Raw genomic sequence first — 26,311 nt, 5'->3', positions numbered from 1 at the left:
ACAACACCTTTAGACCTGTACGTAGTAAAAATAGTTTATTTTGGTCTTGCTCCACAACAAAGTTCACTCTGATGTGGTGGTGGAAGAAGAAGAAAGAGACACTGAAAATACTTATACCTCAACTCAGCTGATAAAACCTACCCAAATGTTACTGAAAAGATTACTAAACAAGGTAATATTAATGACTACTATGTATTTTTTTAGCACATAGTCAGATGTTTTTGGGGTTTTATACAGAAGCAGCCAACGAGCCCATTTCCCCGAAATATCTGTTTCCCTTTTCGCCTTTTCCAGGAGATAAGATAAGATAAGAAGATAAGATATTTTCTTTTTTTTAAGGACTCGTTAAAAACTATATACATTTTGTAAAAACCACCATACGGCGTGATAAATCTGGAAAAGCATAAGTAAATTATATAGCTTCACGAGAGGCAAAACCATAAGGTTAACTACTAAAAGCTAGAAATTATATGGAAACCTATTCACTAAAACCGTAAATAATAAAAATACAGCACTTTTTATGCTGCAAAAAGGTATCATGTCAGTTTGATAATATCTAACAAAATAATGATATCTAACAAAAATGAAAATAAAATCATCTAATGGTTATATATAATGTAATAAATCAAAAAACTTTTTTAGAAATAAAACCTAAATACTGGAGACACGAGGAAAAAATAAAATAAGTCCCTATAGTGAAAATGTAGGTGAGATAAAGGTTAAATATAAAACGTCAAAAGGACTGATGTTGAAAAAAGAAGAAGACTCTGCATAAGAGGGGGATAAGATAAAGAGGGGGATAAGATAAAGAGAAAAGAACGAGGGAACGAGGGCAAGCTGTCAAAATGGAGCAGTTACGCTGACTGGTTGTATTGATGACATGTCAAAGGTGGTCACAATGGTCGCAGATACCTGAGAAGAAACAACAATGAAAAACGATTAAACCATATCAAACAATAGTTTAGCCTTTATGTTTTGTTTGAGGGTGTGCTTTGAGATCACATCAGAGTTGAAAGGATTGATACGGGGAACTATCGAGTTCCAGCTCCTAGCAAATGAGTTTTTTAGGCTGTGAGACCCATAAGTTACAGATTTAGAATGTACGAAAGCTAGTCTAACAGATCTGGTGCCATGAATGTGGTTATTACCGGATTTCCTGACAAAAGCTTCAAAATACTTGGGGGTTTTCTTTTGAATAATTCTAGCGCAAACAGACAATGTCTCAATTTTTAAGAGAATCAACAGGAAGGATTTTGGATTGAACAAAGAGAGGTATCGGAGAATCTCTTTGAGTCTTGTAATGAATGTATTTGAGTGCTTTTTTTTGGATGGAATAAATTTGATTTAAGTAGTCACGTTTGAGAAATCCCATTGTATGAAGACAGTAATTTAAGTGAGACTCAAATAATGCATAATACAAGCCTAACAGGGGTTTGTAAGAAAGAAATGTCTCATTTTAGCAATAATGCCTGTGGCTTTGGAAAGTTTTTTACAAAGTTCGTTCACTTGATTCTCCCATGAAAGGTGTTCATCTAAAATAATTCCTAAGTACTTTACTTGGGTGGATAATTTAAGTTTTTGCCCACTCAATTTGAAATTTAGGTTTTTGTTAATATGCTTTCTTTGCGTCGAAAGATAATGATTTCAGTTTTTTTTGGTTAGACTAATTTCATTTGCTCTGAGCATATGGTAAGTCTAGCTAGGTCGTGATTGACCATTTTATTAATCTTTTTCAGTGATGTGCTCCGACAAAGTAATCCTGTGTCATCAGCAAAATGAAAAGTTTTCGAGTGAATTATTGTTTTGTTCAGATCGTTAATATAAATCAAAAAGAGGAGAGGTCCTAGGATAGAACCTTGAGGCACACCATGTTTTATGTCTAGAAAATCTGAGTGGCAACCTCTGATATTAACACATTGCTTGCGTCCAGAGAGGTAGGACTTAAAAAGTTGTAGAGGGTTTTCTCTGATGCCATAGTATTCAAGTTTTTTTAGGAGAATGTCATGTCCAACAGTGTCGAAGGCTTTTTGAAGGTCTACAAATATTCCAACTGCAAATTCGTTTTCATCAAGTGCTGATCTAATTTCCTCAGTAAGGGCAGAAATAGCATGAGAGGTGTTATGATTTTTTCTGAAACCAAATTGATTTTTAAAGAGAATATTGTTATCTTCGAGAAAGGAGTAAATTTGGTTATGTAAAATTTTTTCAAATATTTTGCTAATATTAGACAGTAAAGAAATAGGTCTGTAATTCTCAACGTTTAGTTTAGAGTCCTTCTTATGAACAGGAGTTACAGTGGCTAATTTGAGACAATCTGGAAAAATACCTGAGTTTATGCATTCATTAAGCCTGTTGGAAAGAATAAATTTAATTTCAGGTGAGATAAGTTTTAGGATCTGAGTTGGAATACTGTTTGGTCCAGTGGCTTTATTGTCAGAGAGCTTTTCAATATACTTTTGGATATCATCAGGCGTAGGAAGTAAAATTTCAAACGAGGTTGGATTTGGGTTGCTCAGGAATGTGTTGAACTCTGTTTCTGTCGGGATAATTTTAGACTTTGTTTTTTCAGCAATCTTACCATAAATTATTGAAAATCTGTGCAAGTTTTTCATCACCTTCATGCTGTTTGTTTTCATGAATGAGAACTTTAGGCAAACCTTGCTTGTTTTTTCCACCAATAATTTCCCTTATACCTTGCCATGTCTTTCGTATGTTTGTTTTGACTGAGAGAAAACTGTTTGTGATGATTTGCTTTGAGAATTCTGATAAATTTAGTCAGGTTATTTTTATATTTCTTGTAGTGTGTAAATCTCAAGGCTTTAAGTTCTTGTTGTTTTAGTTTCCTGTATTTATTGGCTAGTTTTTTTTTCGTACAGATTGATCTAAGTACACCTTGGGTAATCCAAGGTTTGTGTGATTTTTTAAAATATATCTTTTTGGTTTCTGTAGGTGTGTTTGAGTCAATTAAATTGTTGATTGTTTTGATGAAAGCGGCCATTTTCTCATTTGTGTTCTCATTTGTATGCAATTGATCCCAGTCTAGATTTCTAAATTCAGCAAGAAAATTCTGTAAATTAAATTTGTTGTAATTTTTAAAGGTTTTTCGTTTTTGTTTGTTTGTGATATTGGGAGTCATTGCATCATTGATAATAGCATACTGAGGTAGATGGTCTGAGATTGAGCAGATCAGATTTCCAGAAATAATATCATCCTCCAAGTTATTTGTAAAAATATTGTCTATGAGAGTTTTAGAGTGGGCTGTAATTCGTGTTGGTCTGATAATGAGAGGTCTCATACAAGAAGAGAGGTTGTTGTTTAGAAATGTATCAGATTCTATGTGATTTTCTGTTTTAAGGAGGTCAATGTTGAAATCCCCTAGCAAAAAAATGTTTTTGTTTTCAAACCTGATTTTCGATCATCATAGAGTATATTGAATTCACTTAGGTTCATATCAGGGTGTCTGTAAATACATGCAACAATAATGTTTTGTTTGTTTTTGTTTAATATTTCGATACATGTTGACTCAAGCAGACCTTTTTTATAAATTTGTAAGTCCTTACGTGGTATGTGATTTAGATCTTCAGAGACATAAAGACGGGTGCCCCCTTTTGAACGTGTGGAAAATGTATCCTCAGGATCATGGTAGCCATCTAAATTTGTGTTTTCGTTGTTGTTTAGTTCATTGAGACCAGTTTCTGAAATTCCAACTACATCAAATTTTATGTTACAGTTTTTTAGTAACGTATCAAGTTCTGAGTGGTGAAGTTTTAGAGAATTTATATTCAGATGCAGAGTGCTAAAATTAGTGGCTTTGTTGATATTGTTTTTTTCATTGAGTTCAGTTAGAGATAGGTATGGACATTGAGTCAATTCAGTGTTGATATTATCATCAATTATCTCATCAGAGAGGGTGTCTTTTATGTCTCTGAAGAAATCAATGTTGACATTAGCATCTGGGGCAAATGATTCAATAAAAAGTGATCTCTTACCTTGGTTTAACAGTTCCAGTGAGTTTCTTGTTGTGGTGGTAAAAGGAATGTTAGATAGAGTACACTTTTGGCAGGACCAACTTGTGTCACTTGTCTGAAGGTATAAGTACTCACCATTGGAGGTATGATTGCATTTGATATGCACCCATTGATCACATACATCACATTGAATTCCTTTGTGGTTTTTGGCAACTGCTTTATGACAGAGATTACAAGGGTACTTGACAGGCATAGTGGTGTGGGTAAGAGTGTTGTTATAATGAGAGAAGAGGAAAGAGAGGAGTACAAGAAAAATAGAAAAATATGCAGAGTTCAACTTATGTAATATAGGGAGGCTCGGGGAACCAAACAGGGGCTCAAAAAATTAAGGACCAGACCCGGGGGTAATTCGAATTAAAAAATATAGAAATTGGGATGCATAATCGTGTACTTAGTGAAAAAGGGCGTGTCAATATACGAGAACTAGACTGTAAGGTAAGAGGAACCTAGTGAAAAAGTGAATCTGAAGGGTGAAAAATAAAAAGTAAAAAACCTAGGGTTTAAAAGGAGGAATGTTCAACGAATATATTGGTTTCATTGTTCATGATCATTAATACAGCTGGGTAATTAATGTGCATTTTCAATGTCACCCCAGACTCTTGTAGGGATTTCATTTTATCGTAGGCAAGTTTTCTTCTAAAGTTTGTCCTTTTACTAAACATGTTGTCAACAAAGATTGATGGGTTACGGTTCTTGGCCAATAAGTTTTTATTATGTCTGATAACCAACGATTTCAAATATTCTGCAGCTTTCCAAGTAGAAAATTTCACGAAGATTGGTCGAGGGTTACGTGTAGGTTGTTGATGTGGTTCGGGGTTGGAATTTGGTGGGACATCCGTTTTGCGATCCGATTTTCTAGCAGAGACCATTTTCTTAAAACTATCTGTTTCCCCGCTCCAGCTGATGACGTCATCAGAGAGAAACAGATCAATATTTCTAGGAGATGACATATAATAAATTGGGAAACAGATATCTGTTTCCAGAAAGATGATATTGCATTGGAAACAGATTGAACTTTCGGTGGGAAAACAGATATCAATCACAAAAAGCAAGGGAAACAGATGAAAATTTCCAGGAGAGGGAAACAGATATCCTATTTCTTATAAGCTGGGAGAACAGATCAAAATTTTGATTCTGAAAACTGTGGAAACAGACCAAATTTTCTAGGGAAGATATATACTTTGAGATTAAAAATTTAGGTTTTGAGGAGAAACAGATCTTAATTTCTAGGAATAAGATTTTTGAAACTTTTGGCCAACAGATCAAATTTTCCAGGAAGGCTATGCCTGGGAAACAGATGTTTAAAAAAAGGTCCTCGTTGGATGCTTTCGTTTTATAGTCCAATAATCCAGGAATAATAATTGTCTCTTTAAATTCTGTGAGAGTAATAAGGATGATCTACATCATTATTCGACACTTCTGTTTCATCAATCTCGTCAGATGACTCTAACCATTCCATCGATGATGGTATTCCAAAGAAAAAATCGAAACAGCTTCGTCTAGCAGTATGTATATAACTTTCAAAGTATATATTTGGAATAAAAAGACAGTAGCTTGCACCCTTCTTGATTGACAATAACATTGACATCATGATTGGATCAGAAAGTCACCTATCAGCAATAACAAATAACAGTGAATATCTACCTAGTACCTACACTGCAACTCGTGAGGACCCTGCCGATGCACCAGACTTAACGAACACCGGACATGGGAAAGTCCGTTGTAAAATGAGATTTTTTTTTACAACCGGACAATTTTACACCAAACTTAAGGAAGTCGGATGTCCGATGTCGGAGAAGGATATCTTTTCCCACCGGACAATCAAAACACCGGACATGACCAATCCAGTGCGTCCGGTGTTTCTTAATTTTTTGTTTCATAAATGTCCGGCGTCCAAAATTCCCTGTATGCAACACCGGACTGACACTGGACTTATTGCGTCTGGTGTAGCGAAACGATACTTTTTGTCACCGGACAGTCCGGTGCGTCGGCAGGTTCCTAACTCGTGAGGATCGTGATGACGGTTACGGTGGTGTTATTATTATTATACGAAGAAAGAACTTAAGATTGAAGAAATATGTGTTCAAAGCTCAGACATTATTGCTTATGAAAGTCATAACGTTTNAAAAATTTGATTTCAACCTCCCAGACATTGGTTGGAATAGTAATAGTATTGTTGGAAATGCTAATTCAGTTCAATTAAATGAAGACTTTCTTCAACTATTTGATCAACACAAAAAGTCTGAACATATCAATTTTAATACAAGAAAAGAAGCTCTCTTAGATCTGCTACTCACAAATAGACCCACATTCCTCGTCCGCTGTCCTCCAGTGACAGGTTTCGGTGATCATGACACATGCGCCATCACTGACATTGTATGTCATCCACAAAAATTCAAACCAGTGCAACGCACAGTGCATTGTTGGAATAGAGCCAATATTCAGAACCTTCGCCAAGACATAGATACCAACATCAAGAATTTAGTCGCATCAATAACTCCTGATACTTCTGTTAATGACATTTGGATAAACTTGAAAGGCATTCTTCTTACTGCGCAAGCCACAGATGTTCCTACAAAAATCACCTCACAAAGATGTCAACAACCATGGTTTAACAGAGCCTGCTAAAAAGCAGTCCGTAAAAAGAAACGATCTTACCGCAAATATATAATAATATAAGTGTCAAAGGACCCTACTGATTGGAAATATTATATAAAATGTGAGAAATAAAAAACTCTTCAGCTACATCAAATAAAAAAGGAACGACGTTATCGGAGTTTCTCCAGGCTTTGTCATTTGAAAATTCCAGGCGTGTGGTCAATCGCACTCCTAAAAAGTACTTTAGGCGTGTGATAAGGAGTGCTATGCATAACTTTAAGTAGTAAAATCCAAATTTATGGCGTGTGATTAATCACTCTCCTCAAAGATTTTAGGTGTGTGTGTGGAGGTGTGCGCGTGCTATCACACGCCTCAAACGATGCAGCCTGTCTCCTCTTGTTCTTGTGGATGCAGATAATATCACACATATAAATGACAACGACATAGCTGAATATAATATTAAATCAACAGTTTGCAAGTGTCTTCTCTAAAGACGACGGCTTATTACCTGAAATCAAAGGTTCTAAAGGATCAAACATCAAAGACATTGTTTTCACCAGAAACTGCATCCATAAATTGCTATCGAATATCAATCCTAAGAAAGCTTGTGGTCCCGACCATGTCTCAGCAAGGATTCTCCATACGTATGTGCAGACATTTTACCTGACATCTTTGTTTCACTTTTCACGGCATCACTCAAACAAGGAGCCATTCCAAACGACTGGCGGCATGCATTAGTGACTCCACTTTACAAAGGCAGGAATAAAGACCGATCAAAAGCTGAGAACTATAGGCCAATCAGCTTAACATCGATCACTTGCAGGCTCATGGAGCACATAATCCACAGCAGTATAATGACTCATTTTGATCAGAACCACACACTTTCTGATATACAACATGGCTTGAGAAAATTTCGTTTATGCGAGACGCAGCTAATTCAAACCATAAATACGTTGGCGCAATCTTTGAACAAAATCAGAACAAATCAAAAACTCAAAGCTTGTAATCATTCGGAGTCTCTCTACTCACTAAGCCTTATATACCTTTTAAGATGTTTTTATATTTATTTTTAGTAAATAAAATCTTGTTTTTATATGCAATTTTTAATTTTAAGTTTATTTTTAAGACAGATACATATGTTTTTTATCACTATTTATTTACCTTATATTTATATTCTTTTCTAGATAATATTTGCGAGAATAGGTTTTGTAATTAACCTCCTGCAGCTGGCATTTTCAAATTTAATGTTTATGAATTATGATCTCCGACAGAAGCGGTCGGGAAACATGGGCTTTTGAAAGAGAAGAACGATGGTTTGATTGACTGCTTGCCCAAGTGCTCGATCCCAATTATCAAAAATATTGGAAAATGGATTTTAGAATAAATGCAGCTAGGAACATTTAGAGGGGCTCCTGTACTACACAACCGCAATAAAAAAATCATAACCGCACTCATGAAAAAATTACGTTTGCATCATTTTTTACCGTTTTTTGCCTAGACGTTATAGCAAACATAGTAAGTATAAGCAGAGTGTGCCTTTAATTGGATGTAAAAAATTTCTGCGTCTGTAGAAATTTCTCCAAATTCCAACAATTATAGAACACACCTATTTAAACAAAATTAACCAGCGCATTTTTTATCTTTCTACTTCTTCATCTTCAATGAAGCTCTCAAAGTCAAATTGAACTTGTGAGAGATAGAATAGAGAGAAATGACAGGGGGGTCGGTACTAAGTTCTGGGGGCCAGTGCCGGGTGGTGGTATGATAAGGTAAGTAAAAAACAACTGCTAATTGAAAAACATTTTTGAAACTTTGTATCAAGGGACTAAATGGTGGACTCAACAGCCCTGTGAATCCAGGTCGGCATTCGGCAATGCCGACCTGAAAGCCGACGTAACTTGAGCTGAAGTCGGCTTTTATTTGCCGGCGTAATTTACACTCTAGGTCGGCGTGCCGACAAAAGAAATGTTTTGGGTCGGCAAAGCCGACCTAAAGAGGAAAAATATCATTTGTTAATTTAATCTAATTGTGTTATCATATCATTTGATAACACATGATAATCGAGCCTCGTTCTAAACAAGCTACTTAGGACGGCTTTGCCGACCTAAAATGACCTCTAGGTTGGCAAACTTCCGTGCCGATATGATTTTGTCTGAATTCACAGGGCTGTCTCAATACCAAATATGAGGCACCAAGTTAGTATCTGGTACTCAAAATCCTGAAAAATCACAAAACATTTCTTATTTTAGACAGTCTATATTTATTTCTTACCAAATTATTAGGATGTTTATTACGTTCATTGTTTATTAAACTTTTCTTCTTTGTTTTCCCCTGGGTGTTATCATAGTAGGCCTGATTGGTGTAATTATCGTGCAAATTTGGAACAAAGCATGGATATGCCTATTACCCTGTGGATTGATATTAGAAGGGCGGCCCAGAAAAATTTTAAGGGTGGCCCTTATTTCTGGACCCATTTATTGAAAACCAAGAGCTCATTTTTTATGGAAATTTCAAACTCATTTTAGGCCAAAACTAATTATATAATCTGAAAGCTCTTGAAAAACTATGTAGAAGACTTTGAAGCGAGTATGGCTGATTACTGTACTGAACGGGAGTTATTTGATGAAGGAGTGGTGGTTTCCCCCTCATTTTGGTCATAAATCGCTTATAAGATGACACTTCTATATCAAATAACTCCCATTCAGTACAGAAATCAGCCATACTCGCTTAAAAGTCTTATATAGTTTTTCAAGAGCTTTCAGGTTCTATAATTGGTTTTGGCCTAAAATGAGTTTGAAATTTAGGTTTACCAGAAAGTACTATTACTAAGAATTAAAGGGTGGTATACCGGGTGACCCACGAAAAAGTTCGGACGTTTCTCGGCGTCTTGAGGCCGAACAAATGTCCCAAAGTGCTTGGAGTTTTATTATTTAGAAAGTAGATATCCTAACTTAAAATCCGAGCCATTACTTTTTAAATTTGACGCACAAGTTCCCTAGTTATGAGCTTTTAAACTCAAAATTCACTTTTCAGAAAGTGTAAAAAACAGGTAAAAAAGGGGTATCAAATTAGGTATTTTTAGACGTTTTTGATATACAGTTTTTGAGAAAATTCCTTGAAAGTGCCAATTTTGATAAAAACTAGTCTTGTTTTGAACAAAAACTACTTTCAAAGGTGTTTTTAATAATTATTTGTGTCATAAAACTCGTTAAATAAGTCAATTTATAAGAGATTTTCTAATTGATTGCATTAATTTAATACCTCTTTTTTACGTGTTTTTTACATTTTCCGAAAAGTGAATTTTGAGTTTAAAAGGTCATAAGTAGAGAACTAGTTGGTCAAATTTAAAAAGTGATAGCTCAAATTTTAAGTTAGGATATCTACTTTTTAAATACCAAAATTCTGAGCACTTTGGGACATTTGTTCGGCCTCAAGACGCCGAGAAAGGTCCGAACTTTTTCGTGGGTCACCCGGTACCTATCTTGAGGGGGAAAATCAACTTAGTACAGGGTACTAAGTGGCTCAGATAAATTTTAAAAAACAAGAAAGTACAACTTTTCGGCACTGGTCCAGTACCACAACTTGGTACCCCCCCTCCTGGAAATACAAATTTTAGAAAAGTGATTCCTTTGGAGAAACTAGTTTCAATTGCTCTTTACTGTATGTAGCGTTTAGCAAACAGTACCGTAAGTTGGTCTAATATCAACATCCCTCGTCTATTTCCAACACCCTTCTTTGGAGACAGGAATAATATATAAGCTTGAATCACTGATTGAAAAAGGATTATTCCTCTCTGATCACTAAGAAGCAAAGAAAAACAGTTTCAACCTTTCTATCAATATCAGCTGATAAAAAGGGTGTTGGAATTAGACCAAGTTACAGTAACACCTATAATCAGAAAATTTTGAAAAGTAAATATTAGAGTTCAACACAATAGAGCTAATCAGAAAAAAAAAATAAGTTAGCCGCTAAAACGTGGTCCAAAGCATGTTTTAAAATCTAAAATGAATTCTCCGAGGAAACCCCTCAACTCGTCTAAAGAACAATGTCTTTTTTTTATGTGACACACATAATCCAACTGACTTGTAAGTCCTTAGGGTTATTCGTGTTAGGAGTTTATAAATTTACAAGGTTCATAAGAGGAAAATAAAGGGACAAGCTGGAGTTTTTACAAGTTTTTTGATGACTCTGTTGGTCGTTAAATGTTGAGACAAACAATTTTATTACTTTTTCTAAAGAACGCGTCATCCCTATTGTTTAAAAATAACCAATCAGTTAAGCATCTTGTAAAAACTCCAGCTCATCCCAAAATAAAACTTGAAACTAGATTTTGTGTTAGGCAAACAACAGCAAAGTCTTTTTTGGAAAAAAATGAATACATTTCGGATTGGATTATTAGACATCTTGTGTCATTGGTGTCAGACTTCTTCAGAAAACTTCCGTTTTTATCTTATTTTACGGTATCTTAGTTCTTCACAGAAATACTCTATGTTGGTCCTCTGTTACTACTGTCCATATCCATCTTATTCTGACACAAGACCAATTCAATGTTTTTGGTTTGTCTTCTTGTTTAGCCTTAAAATTTAGGATAATGGAGACAAATGCCTCTAATTTTTATTTGTTTTACCTTTGCTTTCAAGTTGGAAATCTTAGACAAAAGTGAGACTACTAACTGAGATCACAAAAACAAACCAAAACAAATGACAATTGGAACTTCCCCATGGAATTTCCCTAAGTGGGAACCTATGTCAGTATTACATATACACATTATGTGTACATTTATGTTTCAGTTTTTTAGACTTATAATCTATAACAGCATAAGCTCGCACTTATTTCTTTTGTCTTTAATTTTTTTTAAATCTTTACTTAGGAAATTTCATATTTCAGATTTTAAAAAAGAAAATGAAAAATTTTAAAACACCAATTTTATTTTTTTTTCCATCCTCCTGTCCAAAACTTTTCCTCATAATGTTCGTAAACCAGAAAATAAAAAAGTAATTGCCTTCGTGGCTTGACTTCGGGTCCTTTGTGACATTTTTTGAAATTGGCCTTGCCCATTTTAAAATCAACCCCTTTAAATGAAAAATAAATGCCAAAAATGATGTAACAAATTTTTTCTCTAGTAATACTGAAACTTCAATCATGAAAAAATCATAAATAAAAGTTTGTTGTTTTTGCAAAATATTTGTTTCCATCAGGCCTTTTTTTCTTTCAAAAGAATAAGTTTTTATATCTGTTTATATAGCTCTCCTTCAGAAAAATCTTTAAATTCCAGATTTTTCAAAAGCAGTAAAGATTTAAACTTTTAAAATTTTACTAATTAGTTTCAATGATGTCAATCGAGACTTTGATTATCAGGGTGGATTGAGAGAGAGTGATATATGAATGAAGGCTGAGAATCCATCACAATGTTTCAAACACAGTCTGTGATTACTGATGTCATCCTGAAGGGTCAACTTTGAATGAAGCCATAATTTATCAAATATTATCAAAATTGGTTCTGTAACAAAACTTTACCTTTTTAAATGAAATATAATGTCACTTTTATAACTGTTTCATTTGGGAAAATTGACTCAAATTAACTCCCAAAATTTGCGAACAATAGTTGGTCAGCCTAAGCTGAGCATTCAAATAGGTAAAATTCAGTTCTTCTTCCACCATAAGACGGCAAAAAAAAAATCCGATTTCCCGATCTCACTTTGATTTCTAAACTTTCTTTCGATCGGGTTAACTTTTTGGGTACTTTTAGCGTGCGTTGTTTTTACAAATCATAATGTGGAGTTTCAAGATGGCGGCTCAAGCGATAAGTCAGATGTGATAAGTCAGTGTTGTACCAAAGTATTTCCAGTGTAAATCTGTTTCAAGCTACAATTTCTGTCATTTATTTTTTTAACTCGGCAAATCAAACACATGATTTTCATCAAGGGGATTCTTTTTCTACATCTTTTGAAGGTTTAAAGCCGTTTGCTCAAGTTTTTGTTTATGTTGAATTTTTTGATACTTTTTATTGCTGCTTTTTATTAGTTCTTGCAATAAAAACATATTTTTCTTGTTTGCCTCTAGGGGGTATTGATGGTGTTATAATGTTATTGGAATTTGATAAAGTTTACAAAAGCACAGCTACTGTCTAAATTTGATAAAGACTGGATGCAATCGTGCTTTTTTTGGACTTGGACGTGTTTTGATGATAAGGCGAATCACAAAAAATTGTTTGGTTCCCGTCATTTCTACTTTAAAAAGTGGGGGTCGTTCGGTCGTTCGGTCGTTCGAAAATATTTTTCTGTTAAGAAGCAGCTACATCTTGTTGAAAGGAAATACGTGTGGACTGATCCGAATTAAAAAATTGAGAAACCGTGGATAAACTGGTTTTCGGTTTACTCTCCATTAGCATGCGGCTCGCTACTTCAATTTGAAAACTTGTAAACACAGAGCGTGCAGAGGTCGACAGTGGAAATCCAGCAAAGCAGCGGAAAAGCTTTTCGACTCTCCAACTCTACCTGCTGACCGTAAATCAGGGTCGGTCAGATGACGGGAACTAAATGATGACATCACATCTCATATTATTGGACTTGCAAAATTATGACAAATGGTCTTTGGAATTTGATCAATTATATTAATATTAATATATACAGTTCTTGTTGAAATTGATCAAACTATTTTTCATGCAGTTCCGGACGCAGATTGTGTTTTTCTAACCTTTTCTAACCTTGGCGCACGTTTTGACTGAATGATGGAATGGAATGAATGGCGATAACAGTTTATACATATCTCTTATCAGACTCGGAGAAAGCGGACTGCAGAAAGTTATGAAAAAAACTGCCAGTGCTTGGCACAGAAGAGAGGACTCCCAGTTGAAATTAATTGCTACTCCGCTGCCCTGTTGAATTTATTTATTATGGTCGTGTGTTTATTCCGCCAAGGCGGTAAAGCAATCACCCAAATTCATAGACCAATCAAAAGCGAGTTTAAAGCAAAACGGGGGGAAAATGAGCTTCCCCACATAGCTATGAATTTTAAGTTTTGCTTTCGATTATCATTTGCGACCAGCAAAGTCTTCAAGATGGTTGTGTGCATGTTGTGTAACTTGATGGTACTAAACTACAAAAAAATTTTACGCAGACTGGATGCAAATTGTGTTTTTCAAGATTTTGTGATTTTGCCAAATTAGGCCCAAAAATAGGGTTTTTGTAGAAAATCTGTTCATGACAATGAGATTCTCCTGAATTTTTTATGCAAATTGTGTTTTTCTGGAGTTTGCGCTTTGTGACTTAAAGTTTGCAGCTTGTTGGTTTAAAGTGTTATTGGAGTTTTATCAAGTAAAACAAAAAGTACAGTTTCTATGTATATTTGATGGATATCTTTATTTTGGTACTGACGTTTTGGCAATTTTCTTATTTTTTTCTAGTATAAATAACACTTTGGTCAGATAATGGATGAAAAATGTATCATAACTGGCTGGAATGAAATTAACAAAAAGTTTAATTACACTATGTTTCTCTTTTATTTTATAGTAATGAACTATAGCTTAATTGTTTGATGTCATAGAAACAGTGCTACAATGCTAAAGAGAAGTATACTTTGAGCTTCTCGTGGGGGGGGTGGAGTAGCTCTCAGGCTTGTTTTAAATAATTTTAAATCAAGTTATCAAATGTTTCACAGTTTGTACATTATTCAACATTTTTAGTCTACTCTGTTTCAGTACATCTCTTACATCTGTTAACCCACTTATTAAAGCTATCTAGCTAAGCTCTATTGGCTGACCTTCCAGCCTCGGCTGGTTTATTCCATTTATACTGAGACGGAAAAACGTCTGAGATGAGTAGTTTGTAAAACGTGATCTGTGGAGGAGATCTTATTGATTGAAACATGAATGGTACCGTACACTCCTCCATAATGCTCATTTTCTAAATTGCTCGTCTCAGACAAATTAATCGTCTCAGTATGAATAGAACTAATGGAATATTGGCCTAATTCAAGTTATAAGGCTGTCTTCAATGAAGATACAAAATGTACCCATGTGTATTTTATGTTGATAATAATTCTGTGTGTCTTTTCAATAGGGAGCGTTTTTTTTCAAAACACACCCCATATCTCAAATATATCTAAAAAATTTAGATTATTAGCTGGAATTTATGAAAATTCTATATGTGTGTAACATAACATAAAGTTAAGCTTGTGGGTCTGTACCTAACCTTATGGTTCACTGGATCTGAATGGATATAAGAACAGCCCAGTTCAAACTTACACATGGGCAAATGAAAGATTTTTTTTTGAAAAAGTTGCTCTATTTTTCTTTCATGGAGGGTTTGAAAAAAGATGTATATTGTGATCGAGAAAAATTAAAGAAACTTGTGACTGAACTTAATGATTTTGAAATTTTGAAACTCTTATAAGGGATTAGATTGTTTAGTTATGTTATAGGATGACTCAATTTGAATTTCATATTTCTATTTCTTAGGTTGTTTGTGATTGTTCTAGAAATTATCATCATGCAAGGCCTGTTATCAAGTATAATTTAACAAAGCCAGCTGTGGATCTTGCAAAACATGACCCTGAAAGTAAGTAATATTTTCTTCTTTGATTTCTGAATTTTCTACTTTTCATATTGTAAGGTTTTGCAAGCTTAATGACCACAACTGTTAAATCCTTTTAGTTAGTTCTTAATTAAACCCTGAATTTTTAGTCTCGTATTTATTGGTCTATTTCGTCGTTGTCAAGGCAAAGGGGCAAATCAAATTAGTATTAGGAAAGTGACAATTTTTCTATATGATAAAACTTTGACAACGAGATTCGGATGAATCTCTCCTCTGTAAGAAGAAAGGACTAATTTCTTTAAGTCAAAGGCTCATCTTATAAAAAGATTCTCGTTATGCTAAGAGACTTTATTTTGAGATTGGTCCTTCTGCTTTAACAACGACGATTTCTAATTTCAAAATACACTAATATTGTGGTTTCTAATTAAAAAAAACAATTTTTTTTTGAAAATACTAATTGTACAGTGTTCATTTTTGAATTCGTTTAGAGTTTACTTTTGACTGCTTTTTGTGCGTACCATTTGATTTTTCCCATTAGACAAGTTCAGTCCATTGGTCAGAGAATTTATCGAAGCTCGAGATTTCGAAAACCATACAAGCGATCGAACGATCAATGTCATTTCCTTTGAAGATGGAAAAATCAAAGGAGATATTCAACTCAATAATTTTGTCTTTGGTGCAAACCCAAGGTAGCTTGTTACAGTACATTATTACTTCTGAAAGACTGATGTTTTGGATTAATAACCAGAGAGAATAGTTGTCAACTATCATCATCTATCTAATTTGTAATCATGTGATGGGATTTATTTCTATTAGAAAAAATATTTAATACTAGCCTTTCCGGCGTTTTCTGAGACGACTCTTCAACATGGTAATTAAGCTCGCTGTCCTAATTGAGAAATTAAGTGTAATTTTAACTTTTACGAGAAATATGTAGACGAGTTCTTGTATTATTCAAGGAAAATTAGCAATGACATTTTCTTGTATATCAAATGAAAACTAATCAAAACATTTTCCTGTATTTCCCAAGGAAAATTATGTAGGGAAAATGTCTTATATTTTCAAAGGGGAATTACATTAAACAAATTGTTTTATTTATTCTCCAAGGAAAATTAGATAAAAGACATTTCTTGTTTTTGGCAGGGAGAACATCCTATAGCAGATTCTTGTATTTTCCAAGGAAAATCGAATAATACAATCTATCATTTTCAAAGGAAAATTACGACAATTTTTATATATTTCAAGAAAATTATCGAAACAATTTTTTGCTACCATCATCATAAGTTTCTTTTAAGAAGAAAAAGGTAAAAATGGTAGAGTTATTTTGAAAGCAAATCGATTCGAAAATGCTATTTTTTTAAGCTACTTGCAAATAAAGAAGACTTTGCATCGCTAAAATCCATTACTATCAAAAGTTTTTTGTATAACTTTTGTTGTGCTTAGAATAGTTTAGCCATCGTGGCTAGCCATCGGGGCAGATATTTGAGGCTTCGAAAGAATTACTTATCTCAAATTGAAAAAGAAAAATAGAAAGTGTTTTGCTAACAAAAAAGTAGATCAGAAAAAGAAATACACAATTAAATGTTCATGGCTTTCATTTTAAGGCTGTAAATTCATCAATTGAAAGATCAATTTACAGAAAAGGCGCGAAAAGGAATTGCTATTCATTTAAAAATCGCTAGCGGAAAAGTTTCATACGAGAATGGGAGAGTTGCGATTTTAGCGTATTATAATATAGCGTTATAGATGACTCTCACCGTCTTTACAAAAGCTTGGTGTTTTATTTAATTAAGCTGTTGCGCAAAATATCCCCTTTACCTAAGTTTTCCAGATTATAGGTAATAAATGAGACATAATAAGTTATTTCAAGCTATTTCGAAAGTTATGCTGTTTCAAAGCAGTACTTGCCCCATTAACATTTGCTTTGATTTCTCTTCCTTAGAATGGATATTTTGCACCGAAACGTTGTCTGGTACAGAGCTTCAATAAGAGCTGTGAGGATATTACGGTTTCTATTTATATCATTGTCGACATATGTCTTAGTAGGAAAAGTTCATAAAAGTTCAATAAACCTTTTTAATTTTTGATTATGATTTATACAAAGATTTTAACTACTTTCACTCTAAAAGTTAAGAAAAATAAAGAAATCAGCAAATAAAAATGCATTAAAAATTCAAGTTTAAAGCTGTCTCCTTAAACCACAATTTTGTTAAAGGAAAAAACCTCGCGAATTGTTTTTTCTTCTATAGGGAACAGCAAGTGTAAAAAGGAGAAGTGAAGTCAGGGGTGGTGGGCGTAAACCTTGGCGTCAAAAAGGAACAGGAAAAGCACGTCAAGGAAGTATTCGTGCTCCACATTGGCGCAAAGGTAAACGTCTTTAGCGCTTAAACTAAAATGTTCTTAAAACATAGTCAAGGGAGTCCAAAGAGATATGCCTCAATAAGAAAAATGGTCAGTTTGGAGCTTGTTTTTTTTACTGAATTTAAATTGAATTGGAAAAACCTTTCTAAAATTTATTTCTCCTGCGTAGATGTCCTATTGAAAACTGTCTTTGTTTTAAATTTTGTTCAGGTGGTTCAGCCAAAGGGCCAAAACCTCGTGACTGGGCATATGATTTACCTTACAAAGTCAGAAGGCTGGGCTTGAGGACAGCTTTATCAGCACGTTTGGCGCAGGTAGTATAAATGTTAAAGTATATGCAGGCTTTCCTCGATGAATGTCGTTATTCGTTTAAGGAAGGATGTAAATTATAAGCGTTTTTGCTGATGAAAACTTTTTTGAACTAGAAAAAACTACAAATAAAACTACAATAAATAGAAGGTATTATGTGTCTGATTTTTTCTTCAGGGTGATTTGACGGTTGTTGAGGATCTTTCGTCACTTCCTTCGTCAAGCGAGGTAAGGTCAATTACTCTCCCCTTCTCCGATTAATTAAAAAAAAAGAGAGCAAACTATATAAGAACATAATATAAGGATTCGATTGTTATAATATTATTTAGAATAAGTTAAGAACATAAAACAAAGCAAGTGAAAGTAGGCACTTTGAGGCTTAAAACTCAACATAAGACAGTTATAATACGCGATTTTCACTTTGAAAGTTTTAAATGTCTGAAAGATAAAACACTCACTTTCAGTATTCAATCAAAGAGATGAAGAATAGGAAATAATAAATAGGTCTGATATATTTTAACGGATCAGTTGATTGATAAAGGGATCAATATTGAAACATACTGAATCTGGTATAAGTTTTTTTCGTTGAAATTGATAACTTTTATTAATGAAATGATGAAGTCATTGCACTGAGAGGAATTCTGATTGGTGACTTGACAATACAATGAATATACTATGATAATAAGAGGTCTTTTGGTTACGTTCCTCTGTTGCCGTTTATGTTTTCCTGTTGTTGTGGTCGGTCTGTATGATCGCCGTTGGATCGAATCATTTCCCTGAAAGGTCTGTTTTTCACCAAAAACCCAGTGGTGTTGATAACTCCAATACTGACAGGACTCAAATATAACACCATTATGAAGAATGGTTGTCTTTGGAGTTCTGCGAACCATTTGTACAAGATTTGAGTCGTAACAACGGGAGTGTTGAACGCGAAATAGGTCAGTAAATAGAATTTGGCCATCCACGTTAATCTTTTTTGTTCGTTGTTGTCTGTATTGTTTGAGATTTGGTTGATTTTTCGGATGGACATCAAGTAGAAAATAACCGTCAACGATCCGACAAGAATATTCAACGGGGATGTGACTAGCCCGTGGTTTTCTTTTTCCACTAGAAATGGTATAGAGGCTAAAAGCAATGTTTCTATGACCACCAGACATAGGTAAACGAATAAAGTCATGTTAAATCTTCTGGATGTGTAATTGACTTGATATAAGTGGTTATGTTTGACTCTCATGTGTCTATCCAGTGCGATGGGAGAGAAGAGATAAATTGTGGAGAAGATAAAAACATGAGAGGTGACTATCAAAATGGTCTTAACGATACAATTCTCGTCGATTTCCTCTCTGAGCACAAACATCAACAATAAAGAGGGGTAGCCGATCAACGATAATCCGATCTGGTTGAGAGAGCAGAAAAAGATCAGTCTTGTGGATCGGTTTCTTAGCTGGTTTGTTTTGATGATGACGTAACAGGTCATGAGATTTAGAGAGAGGCTTACGGCACCAAAGCTAGGGAATAAGATGTAGAGGTAAAGATGGTGAGACTCTGGTATGAATGCATGGAAACGATCAACTGTTCCATAGCAACGAGTAATTGTGGTCATAATGGTTCTGTTTGTGTTATTCATAATCATCTTCAAATGTCAAACCTGTAAAATATAAATTTATATAACGTTGTCATTGATTGAAACTACGTTGACACGAAATTTGGAAAACCTGATTTAATAATTTCCGAGCTAAAAACTCTGTTTCGTATAAGTGAACGCAAAAACCAGGTTGTTTCTTAAAAATCTAAAATCTTAACTAACTTAAAGGCCATCTAAAAATTTCATAACTCAAGATTAAAGCAGGGATATGTTATAGCGGAGCTGGATGAAGGACGAGAATTCCTTAGCGGATTGCTTCTTTGTCTTTTCTATTGTAAACTGTTGATAATAGAAATCCATCTCTGTCCCCTTGAGTGTTCTGTTTTTATAAGAAAAATGAAGCAGACAAAGTATTCATGCAGTACGTTTGCACATATTTTGCTATGATGTTCCCGCTTTTCATCAAAATAATATTTGTAGAAGATACCCCAAAAGCTTCCTTGTAAATGAAATCTATTTTTATCAGCGTGTGTTATGAATTTGAGAAGCTTTCATGATTTCTCTTTAAAAATTTCGGATGTAAATATTTTGACAAATATTGTTTCACTTGACTTGAAATTATCTGAAAATATCAGTTTGAAAGTGAGGCACCCCGTGGTGTAGTGCGGTATTTCAAATGAAAAAGTACTATTTATAATCTTATAGAAGAAATTTCTTATAACTGTACTAATGAAAACAATATTTTTCATTTTTTTAAATTGTCATTCACCAATGTTTTACAGACCCTCTTGATAATTAAAAGTTTTTAATCGTGAACGATAAATGCAGCAGCAGAATCATTGGCTAAGAGGAAATCCAAATTTCACGAGTTTGTAATTAAAAAAGTTAAATTTCATATCAAATTTTAATGTCAGTGACAGAGATATAACAAGGCTTTTTCAAATGTGCGTTATCCAGCTCCGCTAAAACATATCCCTGATTAAAGTAGCATAGAAATCTCCTATCTCTTCTTTTCGCCAACACCCTTTCCCCTTTTAGGTACCATTTCAAGTTGAGGTTCGTCTTCTTGTCCATATTGCGATAAGAATTTGCGGTTCTCCTTACATGAGAGATTTATCCCCCTCTGAGCTTTATTTTTTGTGAACTTTTTTTTGTGAACTCTGCGATTTCAAGGCAAGATCTAATGCCAGTCTCCTTACACACAAACGTTTTAAACATAGATAAATGAATTTCTTTTACTCTCTTTTTTCTTTCCTTCCTATTTTAATGTACATGATTTTTATCAATTTTAAATTTTAACACTTTAGTTTTCTCTTAACTTGTTTTATTTTCCTTTCTTAACATCTCTACTTTATGCTGAACGCTCATCCGTCGAAATCGACGAGAGAGTCCATCACCATCATCACCTTTCCCTCTTCTTCTTCTTTTGGTTGACTTCAATATAATTATTCGAATTTTTTATTTTGTCCAGTATATTATAGTATAGCCTGTGTAGACTTGCAATTAAAACCAGAGATGACATTCTAGATTCCCCCCATTTTGACCTTCTCTTTGTATGGTTTATTTAATCGACGAAGAAATCGGAATAAATAATATTTAAATAAATTATATATTGCCAAAACAAAAACTCAAAAGTTTATTTTTTTTGGCTCTCTTATTATCCAGTAAATGGTCAACTTGGCTTCATGTGGGGCATCAAATTATAATGTTCTAGACCATGTTCGCACGTGACGGTTCCGTTTCGCTCCGAAACAGAATGAAGCCATTCTATTGGTTAGAAGTGACGTAACACTTAATGGCTTCATTTTGTGAGATGAAAAAAATAGATCATTTTTAAGGATTTTCCCAAATTTATCTTTGGATCGATAAAATACAATTCAACATGAATAATACACGACCTGTATATGTAAATCAAAATTGATAAGTCAATTTTGAATTATAATATGTACAAAATATCTCATAATAAAGGCCGACTAAGGTATTACAGGAAAGTAATCTCTGTGTCGATAAAAAGAACACCTTTACATAAATAGTACAAGACCTTTATAACATATCTGACGTTAATTATTTTGACTTTTATGACGTTGAATAAGCGCAAAATCCCGGTGAAATAGGAATAACTCGCGAAAAAAAGCTAAATTTGAAAAAAATGAAAAAAACTGCCCCTAAGCTTTAACCTAAGGAAGGTGTGTGCCAAATTTCAGCCACGTAAACCAATTCTTTCGCTCACTACGCCCCAAAGTTCGCGGACATACATACAAATAAACAAACGCTTGGAAAAGTTATATCCGGTAATCTTTGATGGCAGTTTTCGGTACCCGATGTTGAATCTAATCCCAAATGTTATGAAACTCTGAAGTTTGCGAAATTTTTAACGTCGTAAAGGATTGGATAATCGAATATTGTCTGGCCTGTAACAGATAAGGAGCTCGTTTTGGGATTCGTCGGATGTAGCAGTTGTAATTTTTGCAACATTGAACTTGACTTGGAATGCTGGCACATTAAAAGGAGAGTATTCCTCTCCGATAGGCAACCGGCTTGTTTCTTTAAAGCTTGAGCGACCACCGGAACATCAGAACAAGTTGTAAATCAAAGTTGTATTCGCTCATTGTCAAATGTATTCGTTATTTGAGCGTTCCACTCTAGCTTTTCAGAGTTCTGATCCTTATTTGTCCAGCTCATTTGGACCAGTTTTTGGATCATTTGTACCATTGATTCTTTGCCTTCTTAGAAATTTGGGTATAATGTTTTTGATATGTCTGCGATAATTTTGGTTCTTGAAAACGTAAATTGCCGGATTTATAGCAGCTCTTCGAGAGAGATATATATACCATATTGTATTCGTGCTAGGTCTTTTTCTGTTCCTGATATAGCGTATGCGAACACGAAAATGAACGAGATCAGACTGGACCCGAAGAAGGTCGCTATAAGAAGTAGAACGCTGTTGATTACACGTTTCTCCTTTGCTGTCATGCGCACTGAGGAGCTTTGGGTAGGTTCGCTGACTGGTTGTGCTCTCTTATCTTCGTTGACCTTAATCACATCAATGTCATGTCGCCGTGAATGGGATTACTTGTTCCGTTTATCGGTTCCTCGTTTCCGGTGCATGTTTCTTTTTTTTGGACTTCCACTGTTTCAGCAGTATTTGGTGAACGCACAGATTGTTGTAACGTCACTTTGAATTTGAAATCATCTCTGTGGTTCTCAGTTCTTTTCCGTGATTGTCTCAGCTCGCGAATAATCAATACATAGAATAGGAAAAGGAAAAGGAAACAAAACAAAGAACATTAATGAATGCAAATATTTTCATGTTTAAGAACATTGTAATCGGGTGAACACACGAGTACATGTATATCATACCAATGATAATGCGAGCTCGCTTCTTCGATAAGATACTCTCGTATTTAGCAGGCCTGGTAATCTTGATATAATTACTGATTGCGATGACGACGATGACAAGCGACGAGGATATGAAACAAACCACTTCGGCATATCTTATATAAAAAGGTTTAGTTTGTATTTTTGGATACATTAAATAAATTAATATCTTTAATGGAATGACAACCAAGCTGGAAATCGAATCAGAAATATTCAATGCTAACACGAGTCTCTCTTGATTTCCAAACCGTACGATGTTAGCTGAACGATATTTCCACAGGCAGTACAAAGCTAGCATGTTTGCCATGCCCCCAATCAATGCGATTGGAATAAAAGCAATGAAGAAGTAAAAAAAAGTCATTTCTTTCCGAAAAAAGATCAAATGCTGGATAGGGTAAGGCAGCACGAGATTTTATACCACATTTCTAAAATAAGAGAGAAAAAAACAAGATAATTAACACTTTTTAAGTGTCCCATAAGGTGCCACAGGCGTCAGAGAGGATAACGAAAAAATAAAATAATCTATTTTCAATATCCAAAATGTTTGAAGACCTTTCTACGTTCATTTTAAGTCATATCCCAAATGTTTTTTGGTCCCGCCTGGATTTGCTATATGTTGACCTATGTTCGTTCGTTCGTTAGTTCTAGCTTTTCTCATTAGTTTTTTCTGATCTTTGACACAAAGATGCAAAATGGCAATGCTCAAAATGTGACTGAGCTCGATTTTTGAAGAAAAAATTCATTCACAGGTTTGATTAACGTCTTGTTAACTGCTTACTACTAAGTGATGCCTTCTAAATTGGTTGAAAAATTTGGGCAAATTTGGTCCAAAAATCACCCAATAATAGGGTTTTTTGGACTTAGTGCAAAATTTGTTCATTAGATTTTTCTGTTTTTTTTTTCAGAAAGATAGAGGGTAATAAAAAAATGGCTGAAACGATTTTTCCCGGAAAATTCTTATTCACCGTTAAAAACCTTGCGTGACTTTTCTCGAAGGTTGCTTCAAGTCAAAATCACGAGCTTATTTTTTTTCGTATTTTGTATCTGGTACGTCTTACTGATAGGGGGATGCTAATCGTGTATTAAATTCCCGTCCGAGAGTTACCCCAAATCTGGAGGTAACCTGTCTCAGCAATTTTCTCTAAAAAGGTTCTGAAATCCAACGTTTGTATAACCACTGGCAAATCAAATTAAATGAAATTTAAAGATCTATTATATAAAACTTACTAATCAAGCTAATTAAGTTTCTAAAACTCGAAGATAAGCAATTCTACTCTCTGCAGTTCTCCAATCGTTGTGTTTGAAAACAAGGAAATGGCTTTTTTCAAGCTAGCTTCAAGCCAAAATCATGAGCTTCTGAAAATCCACCACTTCAATAAGTTTTTATTCGCTAAGATATACTATCTATCAAACAAAGCACATTTCCAATTCGAAATTTGCTTGCGGACAACAGTATTGTTTTTCTCCTATCACCTTTTTTCTAACCATTCAGTGATGAGTAACATGCTTTTGATTTGACTTTTCCTTCTCATTGTGCTACTTTGCTTCTGTGCTGGACATTATTATCTTTTCTTTCTTTTCTAGTTCTATTTTTATCTGACTCTCATAATCAGGTAGGTCTATCCAGCATGTGGTTTGTTATTGTTTTGTAACGTTAAACCAGCGGCCCAGGGAAGCCGATGCTTATTAAAAGCTTAGCCAATATTTCTTTGCCAGTCACTTAAATATTGATCTCAAAAGTACGATATACGGTGTCCGCCTATTTGAGACTTTTTTTATAAGGATGTAGCTAGAAAACGGCTGAACGGAAATGTCTTGTCCGCTGATTAACGATGCAGAAAGTATATTTTAATATGTCCCATTATACTGTAGTTTTAGTAACCTAATAAATTTCTTTCTTCTTTTTTTAAGGACTTTGGTGAAATATTAAGAGAGCATGGTTTGCAAAACTCCCTTATAGTCGATGGGTATGTATTCATGTAAAGAGAAACCTGTAATTTTTTATGGTGTATCGAAAACCTAGAGCAAAAAACCTGTTTGATAATTTTCGATTTTTATCCCTGTTCTCTAACAGGTAGTCTAAAGTACTGTTAAGGGCTTCGAAATCTAATCCAACGTCCATATCGGACTCCCCTAACCCTTTTCTTGGGCGTCATTTGAACGGTCATTCTGTCAAACTTGTAAATTATGGTTTTCATATCCGTGAGAGTCATCGTTGTTTTTCTCTCTGGCTCTTCTATTTTTTTTGTTGCTTTTTTTTTTCAAGATTCGAAAATTTCAACTTGAACGAAGTGACTGAACCTCTAGAAAAAGTCGACGCTACCCACTCATTATGTAAGCTCTTCTCTTGCTTTTTTTTTTTATGGCCAGCTCCACATTTTTTTACAAGAACATCCAAATCTTTTGAAGCCTAGAGATGTTCTTAACTTTTTGAGTTCTGAGCTTGAAAATGTTCCTTGTGCGCGTTTTTGTCCAATTTCTTAAGAAATCGGCTGTTTTAAAGCCAACAGTCCAACATTTTGACCCAATGTTCTTACATTATTTGTTCTCGTAAAAAACGTGTAGCTCAGTTTGTAGTTTTGGTGCTCCACCTAACTCGATCTATCACGTCTATAAAATATAGTAAAGGGAAAAGACTTCCACTTCTGTTTTAACCAATCGTTTTACTTGTTTCTGTTAGGAGAATTCTTCCATTTGATAGATAATACTGAAATTAGCGAAAACTAAAACTATAAATTGTCCATACTTACCCAGAAATGAACGATACCAAAATAATGTCGCTGCTTGTTTAGCAATTGTGAATTGGAAAGATTTTCAACTTTTTCATTTTCACCTTTCATTCTAGTTTTACACGTCTACGGCATTATGATCCGCCACAAGTTGGTTCTCTCCTTACAAGCCTTAAGAATCTTAGAAGAGAAACTTTGCGAGGATGGCCGAATCATCACTGACCCAAATTATGAGCTCTACCATCAAGATATGTTGCTAGATAAGAAGTTACTATACAAAGAGTATGATCCCAAAGCAAAAGAGTTACGTGGAAGGTTAATCCCAAAACCTAAAAAAGTCGATCGACGTTCTTTGAAATACAGCAGACAGGACTTGAAACGGTAGTTTTGATATTAGAGACTTATTTTTTTATTCGTTATAAATGCTGTACATTGAAGATTTCTAGATGCTTGATGAAATGAAGTAAATATCGATATATTCTTCAAATCAGTTTTACTAATACAGTTGACGCTCTCTAATTCGATCTTCAAGGGGAATAGGATTTTCATCGAATAAGGGAGCTTATCGAGTAAGGGAGCGTCGTTTATGAGAGATTCTTGTTGACGCGAATTTTAAATTTCATCGAATAAGGGAGTCTATCGAATTGTAGAATGTCGAATTAGAGAGCGTCAACTGTACTATTTTATAGTGAATATCAAAAGCAAAAGCAAACATATTTTTGCAGAACTTCTATATCCGTCCTTGTTTTCAAAAAGAAGAAACCTTCTACACTTTTTTCGTACAGGGAA

General features: G+C 34.4%; 1 protein-coding gene across 1 annotated transcript; it reads left to right on the top strand.

Annotated features, from left to right (window-relative positions):
- The first annotated feature begins 48 nt into the window (after nt 1–48).
- LOC136820779 (large ribosomal subunit protein uL4-like) lies at nt 49–26,009 on the top strand. Its single transcript, XM_067077007.1, has 10 exons — nt 49–172; nt 15,085–15,184; nt 15,699–15,849; nt 17,103–17,154; nt 17,410–17,527; nt 17,732–17,835; nt 18,008–18,058; nt 24,705–24,760; nt 25,060–25,127; nt 25,639–26,009. Exons 1-10 carry the CDS (start codon nt 146–148, stop codon nt 25,905–25,907), a joined length of 996 nt encoding a protein of 331 aa, XP_066933108.1. The 5' UTR covers nt 49–145; the 3' UTR covers nt 25,908–26,009.
- The last annotated feature ends 302 nt before the right edge of the window (nt 26,010–26,311 follow it).

This window comes from Clytia hemisphaerica, unplaced genomic scaffold, assembly GCF_902728285.1.
Source record: "Clytia hemisphaerica strain Z4C2 unplaced genomic scaffold, Clytia hemisphaerica genome assembly, whole genome shotgun sequence".
In the NCBI taxonomy this organism is placed as follows: domain Eukaryota; kingdom Metazoa; phylum Cnidaria; class Hydrozoa; order Leptothecata; family Clytiidae; genus Clytia; species Clytia hemisphaerica.
Note: the sequence above shows the minus strand (reverse complement) of the source record. Positions and strands in the feature narration are given on the sequence as shown.